At 38.5% G+C, this 23762-nt stretch overlaps 1 protein-coding gene across 1 annotated transcript in view; it reads left to right on the top strand.

Annotated features, from left to right (window-relative positions):
- The first annotated feature begins 1365 nt into the window (after positions 1-1365).
- Positions 1366-23762, top strand: part of cdh13 (cadherin 13, H-cadherin (heart)) — a 430791-nt gene continuing 408394 nt past the window's right edge. The window contains exon 1 of the mRNA XM_056261289.1: positions 1366-1553. Coding sequence (XP_056117264.1) covers positions 1509-1553 — 45 coding nt within the window. The 5' untranslated portion in view covers positions 1366-1508. The remainder of the gene's footprint in view (positions 1554-23762) is intronic.

Raw genomic sequence — 23762 nt, 5'->3', positions numbered from 1 at the left:
TTGGACAGTGTATCAGACTGTACTTACTGAGATTTTAATATACATTCTTTCTTTTCTGAACTCCATCAGTAAAATAATAATAATAATAATAATAATAAGTGACTAAAATACAGTGTTTCTTTTGGATATGGACCCTAGTCAAAAGAATATTTTCACCATGGAAAAAAAAAATCATATTTTATAAAAAAGTTTCGGGTAGAACTTTAGGTCAGAGAGAGTTTTGCTGAGTATGACAAAATCCAAAAGAGAATAGGAGGTGAGCTGCTGTGTCGCTGTCATTCAAGTGTCAGTGTGCTGTGGTATTGTAAGGACAAATCCAGACACACAGATGCCAATTTAATCCTCATGGTTGTAACAAATCAAAACTACTCTGTATGTGAATGTGAAAAGTTGTGTGAATTTGTTGTTATAAAGAAATGACCTTACATGTACAGCACAATTTCAAATCATCCTCAAAATTTGAAGTTTAAATTTTAAAAAATAAATAATGGTTTTACACTTGGATGGATTATGTCTCCCGGCTGGCCTAGGCACGCCTGGTGTTCCCCCCCGGAAGAGCTGGAGGAAATGAGAGGGAAGTCTGGGCATCTCTGCTTAGACTGCTGCCCCCGCGACCCGGATAAGCGGAAGAAGATGATGATGATAAAATTTTACATTAGGCATCAAGTGCTGAGCACAGTAATTTGAATTTGCCTAGCTGTCAATCATTTTGTATCACTATTTCATAAGTTCCTCAGAGAACTTATGCTTGTAGGTTCTGAAACTGGTTTGATTGTCTCTATAACTATGGGAGATTGTTTCCTTATAGCTTTTTAAAATATTTTATTATATATATTAGCTATGCTGACTATGGTTATGCTTAATTGCATTTTATTATTTGCATACAATTCTTATATCCTCCTGTTCACAACCCATTCAGAACAGACGTGACCCATTTTAATGTCACCAGCTGAGAGTCATTGCACATATACAGTTAAGAATGATGACCAATCAACCATAAGTGTTTTTTCCTTATTTAAAAAAAGAAAAAAGAAAGAAAAATACATATTATTTGCATACATGTTATTTATATATATATTACACCCTAGAACCACAGCAAGCCCTCTGGAACTACGGATGTCTGGTTATTCTGTCCTAAAACTATTTCCATTTAATGAGTGAATGTGCAATATATCACACTATCAAACTACTATCCATTATCTTTCAAAAAAGAAAGTTTGAAATCAGTGAAAAATCAAAGGAATGCAATGCAAAGGTGCTGATACTATTACTTTAACATCAATGCTAGCATGTCAGGTTCATGTAAGCGTCAAAGAAGACCCCCCCCCCCCCCCCCCCTATAAATCTATTGGTGGCGGACTCCAATGCTCTGCTCACGAGGCTGCAGTTCTATTTGGGAAGTTGGCAGCTCGAGGCAGAGGGGCTTTACTCTCGCGACTCTGGAATTATGAACAGCGCTGGTCCGACCAGCATCTTGGTTTGAACATTATTCCCACTGATCTGAGACCATGGAGTTCGGAACCCGCATTTTCATCGCATTCCTCGTTTGCCAGGTAGGCGCGAGAGGTTTCATTCCCTTATGTTCAGGAATAATGCTTGAGCTGCTTCAGGTTTTTTTTTTTTTTTTTTTGCATTAGTGTAGTTAAAATTGTGAAATTATTTTGTGAGCGCATTGCACGTATTTACAACTCGTTGAGAATTTGGAGTTGCGCTGAGATAGCTGAATGCCACGACAAAAAGAATAGAGATCAGTGTAATGAAACATGTTAATTCTTTATTTCTAATAATTTATCACAGTAGCGATGTCTCTAGTGCATAGAACGTTGACGTCAGACGTTTAGACAAGTCTGTTCGTGTGAATAAATCGAATGCACTGGGATCAGATGGGTGCAAATCACGAGCAAACTCAGTCTCAGATCGCATCTATATTCCGCTCAGCTCTGAAGTTGAGCGCTCCTTTGGCTCCCTTCATCAGGAGACATTCACACGACGGGCTTACTCACGGAGCCCTTCTCCATTCACAAAAGACAGCAAAGTCAGTAGCCTAAATGAGCGAACAAATAAACGATTCAAGACTCACACAGTCCCTATCTAGTCATATGAGATCAGTAAAACTAACAAACCATTAACGAACAAATAAACTATCAACGTTAAGATTCCGTTTACTTCTGAGAGAATGCAAACCAAACAAACAAGATCAAAGAATGACAATCAAACAAATATAACAAGCGATTAACCATCAAAGTGCCGCTTTATTCACTTCAAACGAGACTAATAAATAAATAGATACAATAAGCGATTGACTGCGTCCCTCTTTATTCGAATTTAAACTAAATAAACAAGATCAACGAATGGCAATCAAAGAAATAAAGCAAGCGATGAACAATCAAAGAGCCGCTTTATTCGCTTCAAACGAGACTAATAGATAAATCAAATAAGTGATTGACTGCGTCCCTCTTTAATCGAAGAGTTGAAATGAAATAATCGAAATTGATAAACGAACTGGACCCGACTAATAAAAGAACCGCGTGTTCACTTCAAACTGCTGGAATCAAATGTTTTGAAAGATTGAAGCTGGTTTCTAGTTTGTCTAAGATGGTCATTTGCTGGATCAAGCTGGTTGAACATCTTGGATCTGCAACAAAACTACAGCTACAAGGGGTCAAGCTGTCGATTGGGACATTTGTAGCTTAACCAGCAGCAAATGAACCTGCTTGCACCAACTAACCAGCTTAGATCAGCTAGAAACCAGCTACCATCTTTAGTTACCAACTCTCTTCTTTTGGTTCCAGTCGGTCATTTTTACGTTTTTCTTTCCTAAATCAAAGCGATTTAGAACCGCTGTTCCAATAGGTCACCCGATGCTGTTAATACTAATAGGCATTCAATATTGTCTGTCTTGTTCTTTACATGTGCATTACAGTAGTCAGTGGCATAGCCAGTTGGGGGTGAAGGAGACATTGATATGGCCTCTTGCATTTAAAATGCTGATGGCTCATTTGTAAGCTACTGCTCAACAGTTAATTCCTTGTACGGGATAATGAACAACAGGTGTCCTGGTTGTTGGTGTTTTTTCCTCTCACAGATTGAATGCCTTTATTTTCACAGCAAATTATTATAATGCTCAAACTCTCAGCTCATAGTCCTTAAATGTGACTGCTGTGGCCCTAGATAACATGCATTCGATGGACGTGTTCTGTGTTAGATAAAAGTTATTATGGATCACGTATTAGTACGTAAGGTAATTTATAACTTTGCATGCCCTCAGCATGCGAGAAGGCGTTGTACACGCATTGTTCACTATTTCATTTTAAATGCATCTTTTACTGTTGTTTATCGCATGGAAAACTCCAGGCGTTGTGCGCAGATTAAAAAAGATACTTTATTACATTGACACAAGCTATCATTGTTCACTTATTATTAATACTTATTGGGCATTAGTCACATTTCAGCTCTTCTTAGATGCTTCACTGGGCTGTTACTTTTATAGCTGTGAATCATCTCAATGCTCTGAATCCTCAGGGAGTCTGCAGAGATTATAGCACGTTCTTTTTAAGAATTCATTGTAAGCAAGATGTAGTTTTTGTTTACCCCCCTTATGTGATAAACCACTCTAAATAGATTATAGCTTCATACAATGCTCTCTACATGGTCGTCTCGCACTCACCGTCTACCTGGCCAGCGGTGCAATATCCATTTTTTCCCTCTCTGGCTCCGTGTGTGATCAAGTGAGAAGGATCTTATTTATAGTCGCGCAGGTAGGGCGCCAAGTTTCCCTTGCGTATCAGAGCCTGTGAATTTCCCCCTCTATAAATCCCTGTTTCCAAAATGAAACGTTAAGCAGTCGCGAGCCGCTGCAAGGATTCAGAATAAGCGTGGGATACCCGTAAGGTGCAGACATTTATCTTTTGCTCTCTCTCCCCCATTGCTTTTGTGTTTTATTTTATTTACTTATCTATTTACCCAGTTTCCCCCAGCATGGTGGTAGAAAATGAGAAAAAGAAAAGAGAAATGGAAGGGAAATAATTTCCCTCACTTGCTGTAAGATCCCTAAGTGGCGAGGATTCTTCGGGAAAGAACATGCTGTCCAATATCTCAGGTAATAGATAAGTCAGTGTGGCCATTTAAAGTTCCGAGAGGATGTTGTTCACTCCAGGATGCACATATCGGCTTTAAATCTTACATTTACTTTTATCCAAAGCTACTTACATTGCATTTCAAGGCACACATTTACATTCTTATAAGTTCTTGCTTTCCCTGGGATTTGAACCCATGACCTTGGCGTTGCAAGCGCTCTACTGTTTGAGCTACAGAAAAGCTGTATAAATCTTGGATAGGCCACATTTAAGACTTTTGAATTGCTATCTGCATCCCTTTTCCCCTTGACGACCTTGTGCTGTGACACGGATGGTGCACGTTTGATGACTTCGCTGACACTTATGTGTTACTCCAGTGATTCATCAGTCTTAATGAGAGAAAGAGGCGCTGCTTTAGGCTGGTGTCATTTCTATTTATTGCAAGGGTAACAGGTGCACATTGCTTCAGCCAGGGCATAATGCACAAACAGACACACACAATCACACTGTCCCTTTAGTTGCAAAGCCTAAAGGCAGTCATGCAGAAGGGCTAGCTTCAGCTGTGTCCACTCTGTGTGTCTAGGGTGCTCATCACCAGCTACAGAGTGCAAGTGTATATATAGCATCCGTCCTCAGAAAATGGCGAGGTGAGGTGTAGAAACCCTGTTGCTTGAGATTTTCACTCCATACTTGCGATTGCGTTTCTGATTAATGATGAATTCAAAATGCAAAGCACCTTATATTTAAGAGTTTTCCATTTACTCTGTTTAGATCCTTTACATTAGCATTACTCTAAATGCATTAGGTTGCACTTCCTTTGTTTTTGTGGTTTCCTCACCAAGGAGGTCAATAAATTAGGTGGGAATGGTCCGGAATGCTGTTACAAATATTTTTATAAATATTTTTGCAATAATTATTGGGATGCAAAAAAGTAGTTATTGTCAACTAAAGCTGAAACTAAGTTAATGAAAATATTTTAATTAAGCTAAAATAAATTGAAAATATAGGAATATAAAAAATATTAAAATGTTGCCTTGATAACTAACTAAAATAAGTTTGTTGAAGTATTAAAAAAAACTAAAACTGAAATTAAAATAAAGCTAAAAAATCCTACTAAACAAACTATACAACAAAAACCATCAAAACTTAACCAAAATTTTAAATGAAATCTAAATATATAAAAATAAAAGCTTTTTCAAAATATTAATGAATACTATAATAATATTTGAATAATACTAAAATAACACCATGATGCAACAATATAAAAAATCTGGTCAATACTGATAAGCTGGTGTTATGGCCGATAACCAATAAATAGCAATATTAAAATCTTTACAGCTTTGTCTAAATAAAAAAAAAACTAAATGCTAAAAACTAAAATAAATCATTTTAAATGTTAAAAATGAACTTGGGTGTCAAAACATATTAATGTAAAGCATGAAAAATATCATCTCAAATGGATATTTGAGAAAAAAAGGATAAATGTGTTTTTCTTTGGCTTGCAGAATGGTGCAGTTTCTGCATTCACCTCCAGGGAATAACTGCCAATACTAACTTGAACCTGGTCCTCGCAATGACCTTAGGTGACCTTGTACTGAAGCACAGAGAGAATTCGGGAGGTCTGGTTTCTATTTAACCTTGCAGAGGGACTGTACTGTGACTCGTACTTTCATCTTTGAAATGCGCCATTAGGAGGAAGCATGTGTTACCAGAGTGAGAAATCTTGATTAATTTGCACACTAGCTATTGAGCACAATACGCTAAATGAAGGTCTGGTAATGATGGAGATAATGAGAGCACCCAGTCATTAGCACTGCAGTGGATCTGAATGGATCGCTCCCTGTGTCGACCCTCCTTTGTACTCGCTACCCATCCTCTACCAAGGTCGCTGCTTTAGCTGCATAGGTTAGGTTTGATTTTTGTCTTAATTGCGCAACTCCTTCATGGGAGATATGTTGTTCGTGCATGTGGGTTATAGCTGATGTTGAAGAATGGGTGATTACAGAACGCTCCTGGTGCGGATGTTGCACTTGTCTACAGTCTCAGAGGTCAAGACCCACTGACCTACAGCATCTCTCTTGGCTCCCAGAGTGGGAGCACAGCGTATGTAGGAGATTTATTGTTAAGGCACAATTTTGTGTGTTTGGCTTCTATGTAGCCAGTACGTTGTGGAGTAGGCGCTAAGTCAAAAGGCTTGGGTAATGGGAAAAAGATATCAAAGCAGAATGATTTGTTCAGAGACAGGTCAATAATTATTTGTTTGTAGAGACTTTTTAGACTATAAATTCACTAACTACTTACTTAGGCTGTAAATGCTTTGAAGATATTCATAAATACGCAGATAAATACACACAATCATCCTGAACCAATTTTTTCATCTCTTTCTACATATCATTGTGGTTTACACTTAAAAGACTTTCCTTTTCCTCTACCTTTCTCTTTTTTCCCCTTTCCTTTCCTTTCCTTTCCTTTCCTTTCCTTTCTTCTTTTGTGTGAGCATTTTCCCCCCACCGCAAATCTTTCTTAGATAGGTTGTGTCTTCAAATTCACCACCTCTCTGGCCATTTTGTAGCACTTCAAACTGTTTTTGCATCTCCACAATCAAAAATTACAGTTACATGTCACATGCCAGGTTTGACATCAGATGTCCATCAAATGTCATTGGTTCATGTGCACCTCATGGTCAAATGTCATTGTCATCTTTCGTTGCTATTTGTCCTTTGATACTGTAGCTACGATGGAGGGTGACTTTTGTAACCATCGATTACATGTAGTTTGGTTTATTTTATTGTTGATTTAGGTATTGTAGCTATTTATTGTATTATGATTTGGGGGCTTGAGCACACCTTTCCCAGTTTACTTGAATTTTATGGCATAAAGTGTCCAGGATAAGTTTCACTTTTTGTGTTTTGTGTCAAAATAATGAAAGCAATATATTTGTAACTGCATGAGGGTGAGTAAATGATGAAAGAATTTTTATTTTTGGCTGAACTATCCCTTTTTGAGATGTAAGCAAAGGTGAAGATAAAAGACAGTATATCCCAGAGCTGCATGCTTATTTCAACCAAGACCGTATCAGCAATTCCAACTCATTATATGAATGTAACTGATTTGAAGACAGTGACAGTCTGGGAAAAAACGAAAGCTCATTTGTGTTCTAGTTTGCTCCATTATTTAAGAGTTGCATTAGAATCCCCGCATTGTCAGTCCTCTCATTTCACCAGGTTCTATCAATCCCAGTGCCCTTCTTTTCCTCTTTCTCAGTCTATCTTCTCTCTGTTTGCATAGATCATCCCACCATCAGACAGATAATTGTGAGGAGAGCCTCAAAACCCTGGATCTTCTAATCCACTTTTCAAACAGCGTGTGGCATGCCAGGCCTGCAAAGTGTCCCTGGACTGCCTCTTCCCTCAGAGAGAAGTGGAAATTGTATATAATATTCCTGTATTTGCATATTGATTCATAGACAATTACTGCTGGAAACCTTTCTTTCAAACTATCTAAAACCACCCAGATGGCCTAGTCTACATTAGCCAATCCAAATATAATTGCAGTGACTAAACACGCACGACGATCTGTGACACTGGATCTCACTAGTTAGAAGAAGTAATTCGGTATCCATGTGGCGTTTGTCTAACTCTGTGTGTTTGTTGTGCATGGTGACCTGTGGAGCCAGAGGCAATATGAGGATTTGTATCAGAGACATGCACACGTACACAGATTTCACAGCGAGAACAGCCGAATGTCACGGTAAACATGATACGTGTTTATCTCTAGATGCTTATGCTGCACAATTTCTTGTGTATTAAAGGGGAACCAGAGAATACTAATGGTAGGAATAATGGCAGTGTAACAGAGGTGTTCTCCAGTGTGTGTGTGCACATTTTTTGAGAGGGATGCATGTTGTTGGGTATGATTGATGACAGGAACAGAGATAAATGGAAGACAGAGATCTGATTTGTGATAAGCAGACAGGATGTGCCCTGCAGTCCTGACCACCGCTGTTCTGATCTTTCTGTCTTTCATATTTCATGCACATAATCATAAATGTGGATCTCATAGTCAAGTAAAAATCAGAAATTTTTTGTTGAAAATATGAAACGTCATGAAAATTAAGCCTTTAAGTCATGGATATTTCCATAGTAAATCTTTTTTTCTAGTTATTCTCTGCTCTGAAAATGTGTAACTTGATATGAGCACCTTTTTCCTCTACGTCAATAAGTTATTTTTGGTTGGGATATTTTGTTGTCTAGTGTTGCTTTAGCTTTAGCTGGTTGCTGTTGTGCTCGCTTGAACTGTAAAACCCTCTCAGAAAGGGTGTCCTCAAATTCATCAACTTTAAAGCACCACCACTCTGGCCATTTGTTGCACTTTGAAATGTTTTTGCACCCATTGCAATTCCATTAACTTGTCAAGTTAAAAAAGAATCTAACTTTTAAAATCATGAGATACCCCATCTCTTTCCGTTCCATTCGATTGTAATCCATCTAGCTAAACGTTTCTAAAGTAAAACTGATATTGGGTTCAGGTGAGCCCAAAGCCAGTCTAATTATTCAGTTTTTCTTTAAGAACGATTAATCAACTACTCATTTAGGCACTGACTAGTTGTTAGGCCGACTGAGTTGTCGATTTTGAAAATATGCCATTTTACACATCCCCATAAACCCTTACAATTCTATTTAATAAAAGTCATCCCCATCTAAAATGATAGATTGCTTTTCCTCCCCACATAATCTAATTGGACGGCAATATTGAGCGCTTTGATCTGCTTCATCTTGGCACGTTGCTGTTTTTTTGCATTGATTACAGAAGATCAAATCAGCCAACTAAACCCTACCTTGACTGTAATCCTTTATTTTCCTCTTTTGCATTGATCTCTTCCCTATATGGCTTTCACATGCCTGCAGGAGAGCCTGAACCTCAGCTGGGCTGTGACTAACACCTTTCCTCCCTTCTCTGAGCCATGTCTCAGACAGGACTTAGGTATAACTGGCAGAGATGTGAAGCGACATCAGGTTCCACAGGACTCTCTCTCCCTCTCTTTTCCTAAGTGTTGCTCACTCTGTTTTCTTTAATTTGCCATGATTCACAGCAGATCGCCCTAGCTAAGTGCCACATCTGAGAAAGATGTGGCATATCAATCTCTGCCTTGCAATCTCCCCTCCCAACCCCCACTCTCAACACCCGCAGTTCTCACTCCCGCCTTATAGATGGCGATATAGTGCCAGCAATTCTGAAGGGACACTGCCTGCTACACAAAAAACAACGACAGGTGAGCATGAGCACCTCTGAGTGAGTTTGTTTGCCAAAGTTCTAAAGTAGATTAAACAATGTATTTGTTTAGAAGATCAACAAGTGTTCAGCGCTGCTGACTTGATGGCCTTTGTTAGAGTTAATGTAAGATAGACCTTTGGGTTTATTGTATTTGATGGAGCTGTTGAGTAAGAAGAATGTGCTTTTTTCAAAGCTGGCTCTTCTTCTGAGGGCTAAAGTTCGAGTTCCTCGCTGTAAATGCAATCAATGCCTCTTTCTTGAGTTCTTTTTTCTTCATGGTGGAACGGAATAGTGTGTGTGCGAGTACAACAACTTACTAGAGCAAATTTAGTTGCCTCTTTAGCGGTATTCATTCAGCATGGCAAGTCAAGTGTACTGTATTTAGACCCACATTTTGAAATGATTCTTCTTCACGCCTCTTAAAGTCCCCATGTAGTCAATAATTGTATCCCTTAAAGGTGACCTATAGTTCAAAATTGAATTTACCTTGGTATAGTCAAATAACAAGAGTTCAGTGCATGGACATGACATAGAGTGAATCTCAAACTGGACTGTTTTCGCGTTCTCATTTAATTCACGTTTATGAAAAACACCCCTGAAAAACGGTCGGTTCTCCACACAATACCGACTGTGACGCAATAGTCTGGATCATTAATATGTACGCCTCCAAATATTTGCATAATGCCAGCCCTCAATGCCAGGTGGAACTGCGCAGCCGAAGCATGGCAGTTGCTCAGTGTGGATGTACACATGAACACAAAAGTATTTTTTAGTTCCTTCATCTGGGCCTCTGAAGAAACAATGGGTTAATTTTATTTTCTCTGGAAATTTCCAAACATTTCTCCGAGTGTTTCATTAACTTGGGCCAATACAGAGCTGGCCTCGGATCGAGCTACCAAGCAACACTTTCTGATGAGTAATTGTTCAAGTTCAGACAGGTAATCTTTCTCTCAAAATCGTTCAATACTGTTTATGCATCAGTAAGTCAAGCCAGTGACTAAAATATCAGCTTCACATCGTTTCTTTTAGTAGGATGAAAATAATCGTATTTAATTTGTGAAACAAATTATATACAGAAAGCGATCAAAGAACAATCTTTCCACACAGCGCGAGTTTATCTGGACACTTGCCAAACTCGTTATGAAATCAATGACGCACGTTACTGCACAACGAAGCTCTTACTGTATTTACATCATCGTGTTTGCATTGGTGAAAGCAGAGAGAGTGCAGAAACTGCTTTGCAATGATTAGATCTTCATTCTCGCGATCAACACACAGTCATCTGCTCAATGCTCATCACGGCAACATTTTATGTGATGGGAATAGATCTAAATACTTTAAAAACATCTCACGATTTGTTAATCTCGATAGCTGTTATAGTAAAAACGTATAATAGCAGTAGTAAAAGTATTCGGGACTCGGGAGAGAGTTTCACATGTAATGCGTTGCTATTTCATATGCAAGCATGTCAGCCAATCACAGCAGTGGCCGCGGTTACACTGAATCCCACAGCAGACACGCCCCTTCAAACAGAGTGTTCAAATCAGAGGCTAAAAGCAGGCTAGGAAAAATGCCATTTATTTCTAAATTATGATTATTTTTTATCTAAAAAACATACTAACATTATAAGGGTAACCCAGGAAACATTATAAAAAAAAAAAAAAAAAACATTCTAGGGCACCTTTAAAATTCATCTTTGATGTCATGACCAAAATTACACATTTAAACGTTTTTTTTTGCTTGAAAAAAAATCTTCATGCCTTAAAATAGCTTGAATGTAACTCTACATCCTTGCCTCATTAATATATGCGGTTTTATGAATGCAAATTAGCCCCGCCTCCACTCACTCACACCAGCTCAGAGATCCACTCGTTGACGATCACACGTTGACGTGAGTGGTTACAAGGTAGTTTGTGACGTCAGAAACACCAGCGATTTCAAAACTGCGTTTTAAGGAGAAAATACTCAGCAATGGTGTTGACTTATGAATTTGTACATGGTTTGTCTTAAAGTATATTAAAACACCATAAACAACATTAAAAGCTTGATTTTCACCACAGGGGGACTTTAAAAACAACAATTTCATCTTACATTTAGTTTACTGTACAATCACATGTTGAAAACAAAGCCATAACCATTATTATTGAGGCGGACCAATTTTTTATTTAAATACATTAAATGGAGGATTTAAAGCGATATAAAGAAAGAAGAACATTTAAACTTATTGTAAACTCGTATGCCTAATATGCCGAAAACGGCTCTATATGTTACGTGTAAATTATAGCCTATATTTTCTAAAATGCATCATTGGATATTTCTGTCTGTCGTTTTACACTTTTATCGTATTTTACCTTGGACTCTTCCACCGTTAAAACTAAAGTGTTGCGCTGGAATTCATGTTTGGTCAGTTACTGTAAACAATAAAGCCCGACTTCTTTGATTTGATTGGCCACCTCAATCCTTTTGACTTTGATAAGCCTAAAAATGTAACTTTATCCTACAATTTGGTTATGGCCCTGGTTGTATATCAAAAGTGCGTACACATGTGCATTCCATGCAAATGCATGTTGAGTTTATCGATGTATGCAAATACATTAGCAGCGAAAAGAAATGTTTCAGGGACATAATTGGAGGGAATGAAACACCCTACACTGCTAAGCTCCTCTCTCATGAAGACCCAACCTCCTTTGAAGCATAAGAAAAGAAGTCAAATCCTCTATCCCGAGAAACCTTTTCTCCTCCACTATAAAAACTGGCATGATGCTGATGTGGCATGGAGCGATTGTTGATTAGCGTATCAGAAATCTCAGTGTTTAAGCGGCTTTGCGGAACTATTTTTGGGAAAGGCTTCTCTTGTTGTGGATGGTTGAAAGGGACATCGTTTTGAATGTGTATTTCTGTAGTTGGGTATCAGGCGAATTGGCCCTCATCCTCTTAACCTGTCACCCACATGCACACGCAGCATGGTGCGGTTCTCTCGTATACTTCTTCTTTCTCTGTGCATCTGTCTCTTTCTGTCTTCAGTCGAGTCACAGAAAGTCCCCAGAGGCACAGATTAGTTTCTGCGAAGGCTTTATAATCAGAACTTTTGAATGGGTTGACAGCGCTGTGAAGACCTCATTAGACCTTGAAATAAAGTAGAATGGATGTACTTTACTAAAAGTATTAAAGTAAGGACTCTGCATACTTCAGAAACTTTTTTTCCCGACGGGTAAACAAGTGACAAGAACAAAGAATTCTTTGTATTCTCTTGATGAATCAGACATCACTACTGAAGTGCGAATTAATATCGTCTGAACTTCACACAGATCTAGTGCAGAAAGCAAATGTTCCTATTAAAAGGAAGCTTTTTATTGTTATTTTTATTGTGAAATATATACACAAACTTTTCAAAGCTGGGTTAACGTGTAATGTAGTGATTTGTTTCAAGATTGGACTTGGATTGGATGTAAATTTTTTATGTTATATGTAATTCCTTGTGCATTTTGATTTTAGCTAATAAAACTGTATATAATATTGTGCTGTTTGTGATGTGCTTAAATGTAAATGTGGATATGATTGGACTAATGATCAATTTAAGTCGTATTTCACCAGGAATCTACATACCTGTACTATTGATTTTTAATGGCCCATAGATTGAGATTTATTGACTCTAAACAAATCATTTTTGTTGCAGGTCGGACACCATTCACTGGGTGTCTATTCTATATGTCTGCCCTATGACGGATACTTACTATTTTATGCCTTTTAATATTTTAAGTATTGTTTTCATACTGTAAAACACACCAAGGCATAGGGCATTTTCTTTTTATTTATTTATTTTTTAAGCAAAGGTGTGCCGTGTATGACTCTCTATGCACTCAAAGATTGCCATTACCATTTACCATTTACCATGTAATTTCTGGAACTGGGAACTGGAAAAACATTTGTGCTCCATTTGAGATGCCACTACTCTTCTAAAATTCCTACACTAGATAAAGTACATATATATAATATAGTATACAGAGTATAACTTATGAAAGCAGTATGAGCCATATTGTGTTGTGGGAAAAAAAATCTTTCAATCACTGTTGTTCTGACTGTTGATTGGGTGAGTTCTCAAATAGACAGGACTTTGCATCAAATGGACAATAGAGTTTGATGATATTAAGTGTAATGTTCATAATCTTATTCTGTTCATATTGATACACTGTAAAAATGATTATTCGAAGTTCAGTTTTTCCTTCAAAATTTCACATTTAATTCAATGTTTCTTGCCGTTTCTTTGTAATTATTTGTGAAATTTACTAGAAATTTCTGAGCGAAAATTGTTTCTACAACATTTGTTGTGTATTTGTAGATATTATTAAAGTACCATTCTTTGCTTCGTATATATTTTCAGATATTTACGTATTTGTATTTCATCAGTTAGTTTGAGGAGATTTTAGAGTGATTATTGCACACACACACACACACACACACACACACCGACACACACACACACACACACGTGCACGCACGCACGCACACCATTTCTAAAAACACCTATTAAACGCATGCATTTACAGTGTAGAATATTTATTTTTGTGATTTACCTCACTCTGTTTCCCTTTAAACCCAGAGGCACATGTAATTATCTGGTTTGAGGAAGCCCATCTGCAAAGTTTGGATTGTGTAGGTGGGTTTCCTGAAAATATGTATTGCTTTAGATTTGGTTTTCATTAGAATTTCATGTCCTGGCTGTCATATCCTGCACGCTTTGCTGGGCGCAATTTTACGCTCCTTTGGACCCACATGGACAGGCTGATCCCCACCTCTCATTTTGCCAGCTATCATTCTGTCCAAGCGTCACACGAGCTAGACTGTTAGCAGCATCTCTCCATCTTTCCACGGCGATACAGATGGCACATGTCAGGGCCTCTGTCAACTTTTAAGACTCACAAAAAACACAAACCATCAATCTATGCAAGCATCCAAGATTGTTTATTCTTCTGCGCTTCGACTGAATCAATGGGAGATAATTTGGCGTGTCATGGTGCTAATAGAATACGAGACGGACAGCACTGCGCGCCAGGGAACAACATATCATCCTCACCCAATCCTCATTGAATGCCACAGGGTCCTGTTTGCTTAACAAGGCAAATACGGTCTGATTGTCAGACAGAGTGAAAGTTAACCTTCACAGCACATCTTCAAACAATGAACTCGGTAACTAATTTATAGCCTTGCTCATACGGATGTGTGAATTCTTTTGCTGCCAGCAATTAAACTTTGCCAGGTTCTCTGCTGTAACCGTAATGCTCACTACATTTTTCCACATTTGATCGACGGAGCGTACACATCGGCCGTATGCTTCACGAAAACAAGCTTCTGTCATCTCAATTTTGCATTAATCTCTTCCAATTAAACCCTGTTTTGCATTCTCTTGCATTTCAGAGACCGTACCAATCTGCAGATTTCTGTATTAGTGACAGACATTCCCCTCTGAGCCATCATACCCTACTGACATCCATTCGCCACGTGATAGTGAAGGGAGAATAACAGACACTCTTTCTAATTCTGAATCTGCTCACTGAACATTTAGTCCTGTACCAAATAAAGTGTCTGGGGGCGACACAGCTGTTGTACCACCTACCGAATGGCTCTGGTGGCAGGGTGTGTTGGCTGTAGGGCTGATGGGCACGTGGTGATTGTGTCCTGAAGTGCCCAAATAATGACACAGCTGTCGCCGTATGCCTTTTTTAAAAATTGAGATTGTGCCAGTGGCATTTCCAGCCGTCAACGTACGCCCTGTTGTTAGTGACCCTCACCTCCCTCTTGAGTTTTACAGGCAGTGCCTGCGTGTGGGAGAACGTGGGCATGTGTTTGTGGCACTTGCATTCGCTGGCTTTGTATTTTTGGTATCACTTAATAAATCTGGATTAAGCTGGGCAACTGCAGATGCACTTTTATTTGTAATTAGAAAGCAGTAATAATGAGAGGCATATTGTATGTCAGGGCTGTTATTATAAGTATTTATCTTTGGGATGTGAGGAGATGACATTTACAAATTATGGAAGTTAAAGGCGAAGTGTGTAATTGCTGCACCACTAGTGGCACCAAAATTATCTTTAATATACATGAGGACCTGTACTTCAGTCCAATAGAATTTCAGAATGGGCTGGGCTATTCTGGTGCGACTCATTTGTAGTTATTTCTGCACTGTAAATTTTGGTATTTCAATGCAAAATATATATTTTTAATAGTTTTAATTTTAGTTTTAGTTAACAATAACAACACTCAGAATGTGCCAGTATTCTTTAATTGGGTTATGTGATAAATGTGGGTTTAGATAAGCATTTTTCCCAGTTGCTTTGGACTTGGGCTACAGACCAAGTTGGTGCTTGTGGCATCCATAGTCTCTTAATTGCAGAGGAGACATTTTGGAGCCACTTTAGCCCACATGGCTTAATGCAGCAGAAACAATGGCCATTAAACATGTCCAGGGTGAGAGATTCTCTAGATGTCTCTGGGTGTTATTTTTAGGCTTGTGTGAACGGTGTCTGCTGCTCCTACTCCATGGCCATTAATCCCTCGCTCCTGTGCCTGACAGAATAAAGAAAGTAGCTTTATTTTCTTAATGACCTGTTTACTCAGCCGTGTTTATGTGTAGCTGTGAGGTCACATTCCTGTGTGTTGGATTAAATGCCTCCTGGATTCCACTTCGCAATCCCAAGAAACTGAGCCACATTACTCATTTTTGCGGTATTTATCTCTTACCTGAATTTTTTTTCCTGTCCAGACTCCAGAGTTGCCCCTCAATATTTAGAGCTGGTGCAAAAAAAGACATTTAGAACAAAGATGTAGGTAAAACCATAAGTAATCTTTTTTTATAAAGTATTGTGTTGAAATAGCGTACTATATTATTATATTTAATATTATATTATACATTGCATTGTATTTAATACTTGTTATATTTATATTTAATATAGTATATTGTATTATATACTGCACCATACAATTCCTGGTACACCAAGGTACTTTAAATAATGCAATGGTATTACATAGTACAGGGTTTTCAAAGTCAAAGAGAGTGGGCCTCCCTTTTGCATTCGCTTACTGGATCCTTGGACTGAAAACTTTCCATGAGTTTACGGTTTAAAATGATCTGACCGAAAACAGAGGAGCGGAAAAACATAACGACGACTCTTGTTCAAAAACCTGCTTCTTATAAATTAATTAAATTTTACCACTCTGTGCCTCGCTTGACATGTTCTGGCACCCCCCGCCTGGATACATATACAAAAAAAGTACTTTGGTATTACTTTGGAGTTTTGTAAGTGAAAATATACTGAAGGAGAAATAAAGGGATAGAGAAAGAAAGACAGAAAGAAAAAAAGGTAGAGGTTATACAGGGGAGTATTTCTCCTGTACGACCGCCTGCAGGTGATGGGCGGAAGGCTTGATTGGGAGAAGGTGAATTGTGGCTCTGCAATGGGTCCTGACAGGCACATCTTTCAGCCACAGATTTACTTACCATCTTACCTATGCAGGGCGGAAGACAATCCAGTGGAACCAATGAATATTTATATGGCAGACGATGGGATGTTTGATTAGCGGGGCATGCTGGACTTTCAGTTTGGAACTGTTTGGAAGTGAGCTAGAAGGGAAAAGAAATAACCTGACCGCTCATTCATTTTCCTTTCTTTTTTTTTTGAATTTGGAGAAAGGTCATTTATACATGCTGCCTGGAGGCGACCATACAACTGACAGCGATGAAATAAATCTATGTGCAACTCTTTACCTGTGCACAAAAAGCAGCAATTGGGGATATTTTGACTTCTGACTGGAACCTTGTCATACAAAAATTGCTTAAATAGAAGAATAATGGCTGTGGTGTCAAAAGAAGCATAACCGTACACTTTTTAGCCCGATTTCCATTTTTCCACCTTGCGTTAATTTACTGTAAATCTCTTCCTCCTAATAATTTACTTTGCTATCTACTTCATTGTAAGTTAGCAGAGAGATTAGGATAATTCCTGAACATATTTTATAGCACAGGTGTTTCTGGGAAGGCATCCAAAGCCCAAACGAGACGCACAGCCTTCTCATCATTATGCGAGCCTCCACATTGATTATTTTTATTCACCTTTAGCCATTATTTCCACCCATATTTGACCCATCACTTCTGATGTTGATTACACATTCAAAGCATTTCGACCACACATAAGTGATGAGGAAATGATGCTGATGCTGTTTCAGATTCCAGAGCCCATTGCTTTTGTTTTCAAAGCGAGAGCTACATTTAGTCAATAATTCCTTTTCCTCCAGCTTGCTGTTGATTTTTAGGGTTTTATGGTTGACCAACAAGACAAAGATAAAGGGTGGATTTATTTTCAGAGGATATGCTGGTCTGCTAAATCTATCATTTTAACCCTATATCAGGGTTGGGCAACAGTCTGAATTCATCCATCAAAACTGTCCAACAAGACCTTGTCAAGCCAACGTTCAACATTCTTGACAAACTTTACTTGTATAGTTACTGTTATGTGAATTTCTTTGAATTTCAGTTAACTCTATAACCTTTGTTTGTAACCTATATCAGGGTTGGGCAACAGTCTGAATTCATCCATCAAAACTGTCCAACAAGACCTTGTCAAGCCAACGTTCAACATTCTTGACAAACTTTACTTGTATAGTTACTGTTATGTGAATTTCTTTGAATTTCAGTTAACTCTATAACCTTTGTTTGTACATTAAGATTCAAATTGCAGTTCTGGATCTTGTTTGCTACATCGTTTCAAATTGAATTCAAATTGAGGAATTGTTTTGGAATTTAAAAAGCAATCTGAATTTAATTCCAAATGGTACACAACTCTGCCTAGTATCGATTTTGGACCATTTCTGATCTGTATTCCTCGGCCAAATAGAATTTCATATAAAATCTTTCAGACAATGCTAGTGATACTTTCAGTTTCAGTTTACACTAAATCTTGATACTTTAAATGAGACAATTAAAGGCACAATATGACATTTTTCGCCACTTGAGTTTGTTAATTCAAAACAAAGGCATGGCTTGATGACTCCTTGATTTCGCAGAATCATGGGAGTTGTTGTCTTCACCTATACAGCCGGTGGAGAATACAATGGGACTCGGGCATTAATCATATTCATGGATGACCGGTAATGCATTAAAGATTTATTAATGTTACGAAAGCTGTTGGAGCTGAACGAGGAAGCTGGAGCGATTGCTAATGAGAGACAAGTGCGACACACGGCTCGAGAGCAGTGGAGCTTTTATTATGTCTCACACCGCTTCCACTTCTTCCTGTCATGCATATGTGGGGTAACGCAGCGCTGTTTTATCGTATTAGAAACATTTGAGTGTGTTGAAAGTTGTAATAATGCTACTCTGTGCGTTTGCTTGGCAGCTATATATGAGACACTTGTTGCACAGTGAAGTGCACACTAGATCAAAATTAGGCATGGCAAATATGGTACTCGTAGTCGTGGTAAATCAAGAAAACAAGATAAAAAAAAAGAATGTGTTGAGCTGTATAACAATGATTAGTTTTCTGTCGATGAATGTATCCAAACAGTTGCTCACCTGTCTAAGAAAACAGATACTATATATTAAAGCGTCTTTGGTGTTTCCATTGTTTCCACGGAAATCTAGGGTAACGCGGGTATGATGTCATTGATAGGCGACGCACGGACCGTGTCCTGGTTAAAACTGCTTATTTCTCTTGATTTAAACATCCTTAGAAACATTTGGGATAATGTAAGTACACAAATCAGCAAAATATATAACATTGTTCTAGTGGTTTTTGGATATTTTAATCCAAAAAATCTTACATATTGTACCTTTAATATAACGGGCTTCATTTATTGTGCTATTTCTAATCTCACAGGTGACATAGTCACTATACCTAATGCATTTTTAGCAGAGTCTGTGGAAATTTGATGCATTGGATAAAATCACACAAGTGATGCATAACTGAGATGGATTAGCTGGTAATCCAATGGTGTGTTTTTCTGCAGAGTTTTGGAATGTAAATGCACTGATTGAGACAGCACCTCTCACTCTGTCATCTTTTTAAAACACTTTTGAAAAGGGAGATTAAGGAACAAAAATGTAGCTGCTGTTTGATGTTCCTCTCTCGTTATTGTTTTCTGCTGTGGTTTTTATCGCAACAACAGGAGCACAGGGCTAATAGTCAGCCCCGCCACGGGGAATAACAAATCACACTCGTGTTTGAGTTGGTGTGTGGCTGCATAAAGACTCAGTATTTTAGCAGTTCTGGTGCTGTTAGAAGGGCCTTCATGCTTTAAAGATGCAGCAGTCTGGGCTGAGAGAGAGAGAGCGATAGAGAGAGATGTTCACTTGATGAGTTATTGGATGAAAGGCAAAGATTTTCCAGAGTAATTTGAGCATAGGTTGTTAATATGCTGTTAATTTCTTCAGTGGGATCTTAATAATACTAATAATAATTGTATTTATTTATTGGGGTCATATGATGATTTTTAATGTTTTCATAACATCCACGTCATTATGTGTAATATTAGCATAAGGCCTACCCAAAGGCATATGCAAAGAAAGAAGATAAGGCTTCAGTGAATTGCGGAGATGCTTTGTAGAAGCAAAACTCCTTTGTTTGGTCATCCAAAAATGGATGAAATTAGGAATCAGTGGTTACGATTCATTTATAACGCTGTTCCTGAGTAGTACAACCCAAAATTTAGCTTGTGTACAGCACATTTTATTGAGGAAAATGAGCTTCCTGAACCTGGGAGTGTTCAACGCTGGTGGAACACACCTAAATAAATTAGAAATATACGTTTACATTTATCCATTTAGCACACACCTTTATCCAAAGCGACTTAGTTGAGGAATACAACAAGCAATTCATCTTAAGAAGGCATGCAACAAACATGAGAAGTGTCAGTAATACAAAGTTTCAGTCTTCGTTCAAAATAGTACAAGCTAGAACAGGGAGAAAACAATACACAGTGAGAGCATAAATGAAGGAATAGTGAAAAAACATAGATTTTTTTTTTTAGCAGGATGCAATTAATGGCTCATGGAAGAGATTTGTGAAAATTGTGAGGGATTCGGCTGTCAGGATGGGGTTAGGAAGATCATTTCACCAGCAAGGAACAGTGAACGAAAACGTCCTTGAGAGTGATTTTGTGCGTCTCTGCAATGGATCCTCGATGCGCCGCTCACTTACCGACCGCAGGCTTCTGGAGGGGATGTAGACTCGTAAGAGAGCCTTGAACTTTATGCGAGCCGCAACCGGAAGCCAGTGTAGAAAGATTAACAGAGGTGTGACCTGGGCTCTCTTTGACTCATTGAAGATAAGACGTGCTGCTGCATTTTGAAGCATTTGCAGAGGTTTGATTGCACATGTTGGAAGTCCAGCCAGAAGACCATTACAATAGTCCAACCTAGAAATGACAAGGGCCTGGACGAGAAGCTGTGTTTCATTCTGAAAGGGCCTAGGGTTAGGAAGGGCCTGAGCTTCCTAATGTTGTGCAGTGCAAACCGACGTGATCATTTTGTTTTTGCAATGTGATCTTTAAAGGTCAGCTGATCATCAAGGATTACCTCAAGATTCCTGGTCGAACTCGATGAGATTGGAAACCTAGCTGGATGGAAAACTGGTGCTGTACTGACGGAGTGGCTGGGAAGATAAGCAGCTCTGTCTTAGCTCTATGATAATATACTGCACACTTAAGTAAGTTTTTTAAACTGCATTTTGTGTTGTCACCTCAGGACTTAAAGTTGTTATAGTGAAGAAGACAAATTAAACCGTTATAACATCGTATCTGAAAGGTAAAAGTTACAAAATAAAAAACTTAAAATTTTAAAAAGGTTCTACTCAAGTCGTGCTTGATCATCAGTATTTTCAGAACCTGACGTTGATTCCAACTGATACAGTAATACCTGACAACATTATTAACTGTGTGATTACAATTTTTTTAGAAGCCTTGGAAGCTAAAGCTTGCAATTATGGTAAGGAGCGTTACATTTCTGAAACGCTTGAGGTGTCACAATGCACTGGGTCACCAGGCCAATCAGAGCACTTTGGCTTTTCGGAAGGAGTTGCTTTGTAGAAATCAGTGCGTTTTAGACAGACTAGGAATAAAGGTACTGCAATGTACAGAATGTGAAAAAAATGTGTTTTTTTGAGCATTTAAAGCATGTTAACCTGTTCTATTATACCCAATAAACAAAATGAGCTTTTAAAATAGCATCATATGACCCCTTTAAATTTTAGCATGAACTCCCTAAACGCTCCTGGATTGTTCAGAGATATTATCATGATGTTGGCTAAAAGTTCCAATGTGAGATCCAGTAGTATTCACTTTAGGTTTTACTAGTAGCTCTCAGTGTATGTTTACTGGGAAAAAGAACTTAAGGGATCCGTCAGAGAATTTCCAAAGGGACCCAGTTCAGTGCCCTGTGGCACTCCTTCAAATGGCGGTGTCTGGAAAGCTCTATCCAAGAGAGATCCTGGTGTTTGTGAGCAAGAAGACAGGGGCAGAGAGACAGACAGACTGGGTTTCCAAGGTTTGATGAGACTTCTAGCCACTGGTAAAGAGCAAGGGAATTCCACGGGGAGACTGTTGCCCGCTTATCTCAAAGAAGAGGTCAGGTAAAGTGAATCTTGTGTGTGTACGTGTTGGGGAAAACAGAGAGAGAGAGTGAGAGAGAGTGTGTTACATAGTTAGGGCAGTGTGAAAGGACGATCCAAGGGGATTGGTGATTAGACTGTAAGAGAGTCTGGAGTGTGTCTGGGTTTTTAGTGTCTCTATGCAGCCAGGTTTGAGCTCCAGTCCCTTGAGACCCATATTAGGCGGCGAGAGGAATTTAAACCAACAACACTTGGCCTCTTCATGGACACTGTGATGTGTCACGCACTCACATTGTATAGCATAGTTGGACAACTCTCAGATTATAAGAAGCGAACGTGATCGGGCGCGGTGGCAGAGTAGACAGCAAACATAGAGCACAGCAGTTGAAGACCTCCCTGAAGGTGAATTTGTTTTAGAGGTATATGGTCATTATTTTTCACTAAGCTGTGAGAAAAAAAAAACACAATAGCAATAAAAACATATATCTATATGGATAAAAGTGTCTTATGAAAACGATACTGCAGGCTGTAACCAAGGTGACGTGTATGTCTTTGGCATATAAATTATGATTGAATATTTTCCCTTGAGCTTTTTGCTGTAGCATCTGAAGTACATACAATATAAAATCTCAGATGTGATGCCCTGAAAAGACAACTTCTGAATGTTTAGGGACTGTGTTCAAAAGTTTAAAAACGCATCAAGTGATGCGACATTAATGTGTGTTAGAGCCATTTTTAAGAGTGAGTTGACACCACTTAGAAAATATCAAAGAAGCTAGCTGAAACTCTGACATGCAGAGGGTGTGTTTCTGTCATTCATATCAATTTTACGGCTATATAAGCTCTTCATATTTAACACCGTTTGATTAACTGGTCTGTTTTCGTTTGTTGGTTGACGGTTACTCTTGGACTGCTTGCCAATTAGAGTCCATCATCTCTCAAACTGCTACACGCTGTTAAGAAATGCATACATAAAAAATAAAACAATTATTAATCAAAAAATTCTCCTTCAATTTTGTTTCCCCTGGCATTTTTATTAAGGCATGTTCTGCCAAAACCTCCCACTCCATTGAATGTCCTTAACACTTGCGTCTCTGCCTTTTTTGTTATCCTCCATTCTCTCTGTCCTCCCACTTCCGTGTTCTTGCTGACCTCCGGAATCATTGCATCGTGGTGCCCACCTGTCCAGTTCAAACGTCATCCTTACGGACAAGAATATGCACAGCACTGTTGGTTATATGGCAAAAATAAAGCTCTACATAGCCTGAGGGAAAAAGCTTTCACTCTGACTTTGAAGCTCTTTTCACTTCATATTTGTGTCTCCAAGCAAACTATACAACATATACTCAACCGTGAGAGATAATAAATTAAGAGTCACAGATGAAAATAGCAGAACTTACCTGCAGGCATGTTTTGTTCGGGAAAAATCCCTAGTGATCATTAGAATACTTTTATGTCTTCCAAGACATTTAATTTAAGGCATCCTAGACTGGCAATTTCCCACAATTTAGGCAATACCAACATGCATTGTGATGAGTTGAATGATGGCATTTATGTTATGTGCATTCTACTGTAGATATGCTTATTTCTTTTAATACAAGACATTGAATAAAAAATGAAATATTTGTTTGTATGTGCTATGTTTTTTAATGCTGATTAGAGTCATGCATCGTAATATGGAGTCTCTCAAGTGCTATTGGTGTGGCATGCATGAGTGGGTGTTAACAGAATTGACCTTTCGCAAAAGCCACGCCCCCTAGTTATTGTTACTACGCCCGTCAAACAAATGGTCAAACACGACCAGCGCGGCAGATTG

The sequence above is a fragment of the Rhinichthys klamathensis genome, unplaced genomic scaffold, assembly GCF_029890125.1.
Source record: "Rhinichthys klamathensis goyatoka isolate OS25496 unplaced genomic scaffold, OSU_Roscu_1.1 h1tg000181l_1, whole genome shotgun sequence".
Classification (NCBI taxonomy): domain Eukaryota; kingdom Metazoa; phylum Chordata; class Actinopteri; order Cypriniformes; family Leuciscidae; genus Rhinichthys; species Rhinichthys klamathensis.
This window is presented reverse-complemented; position numbering and strand designations above follow the sequence as displayed.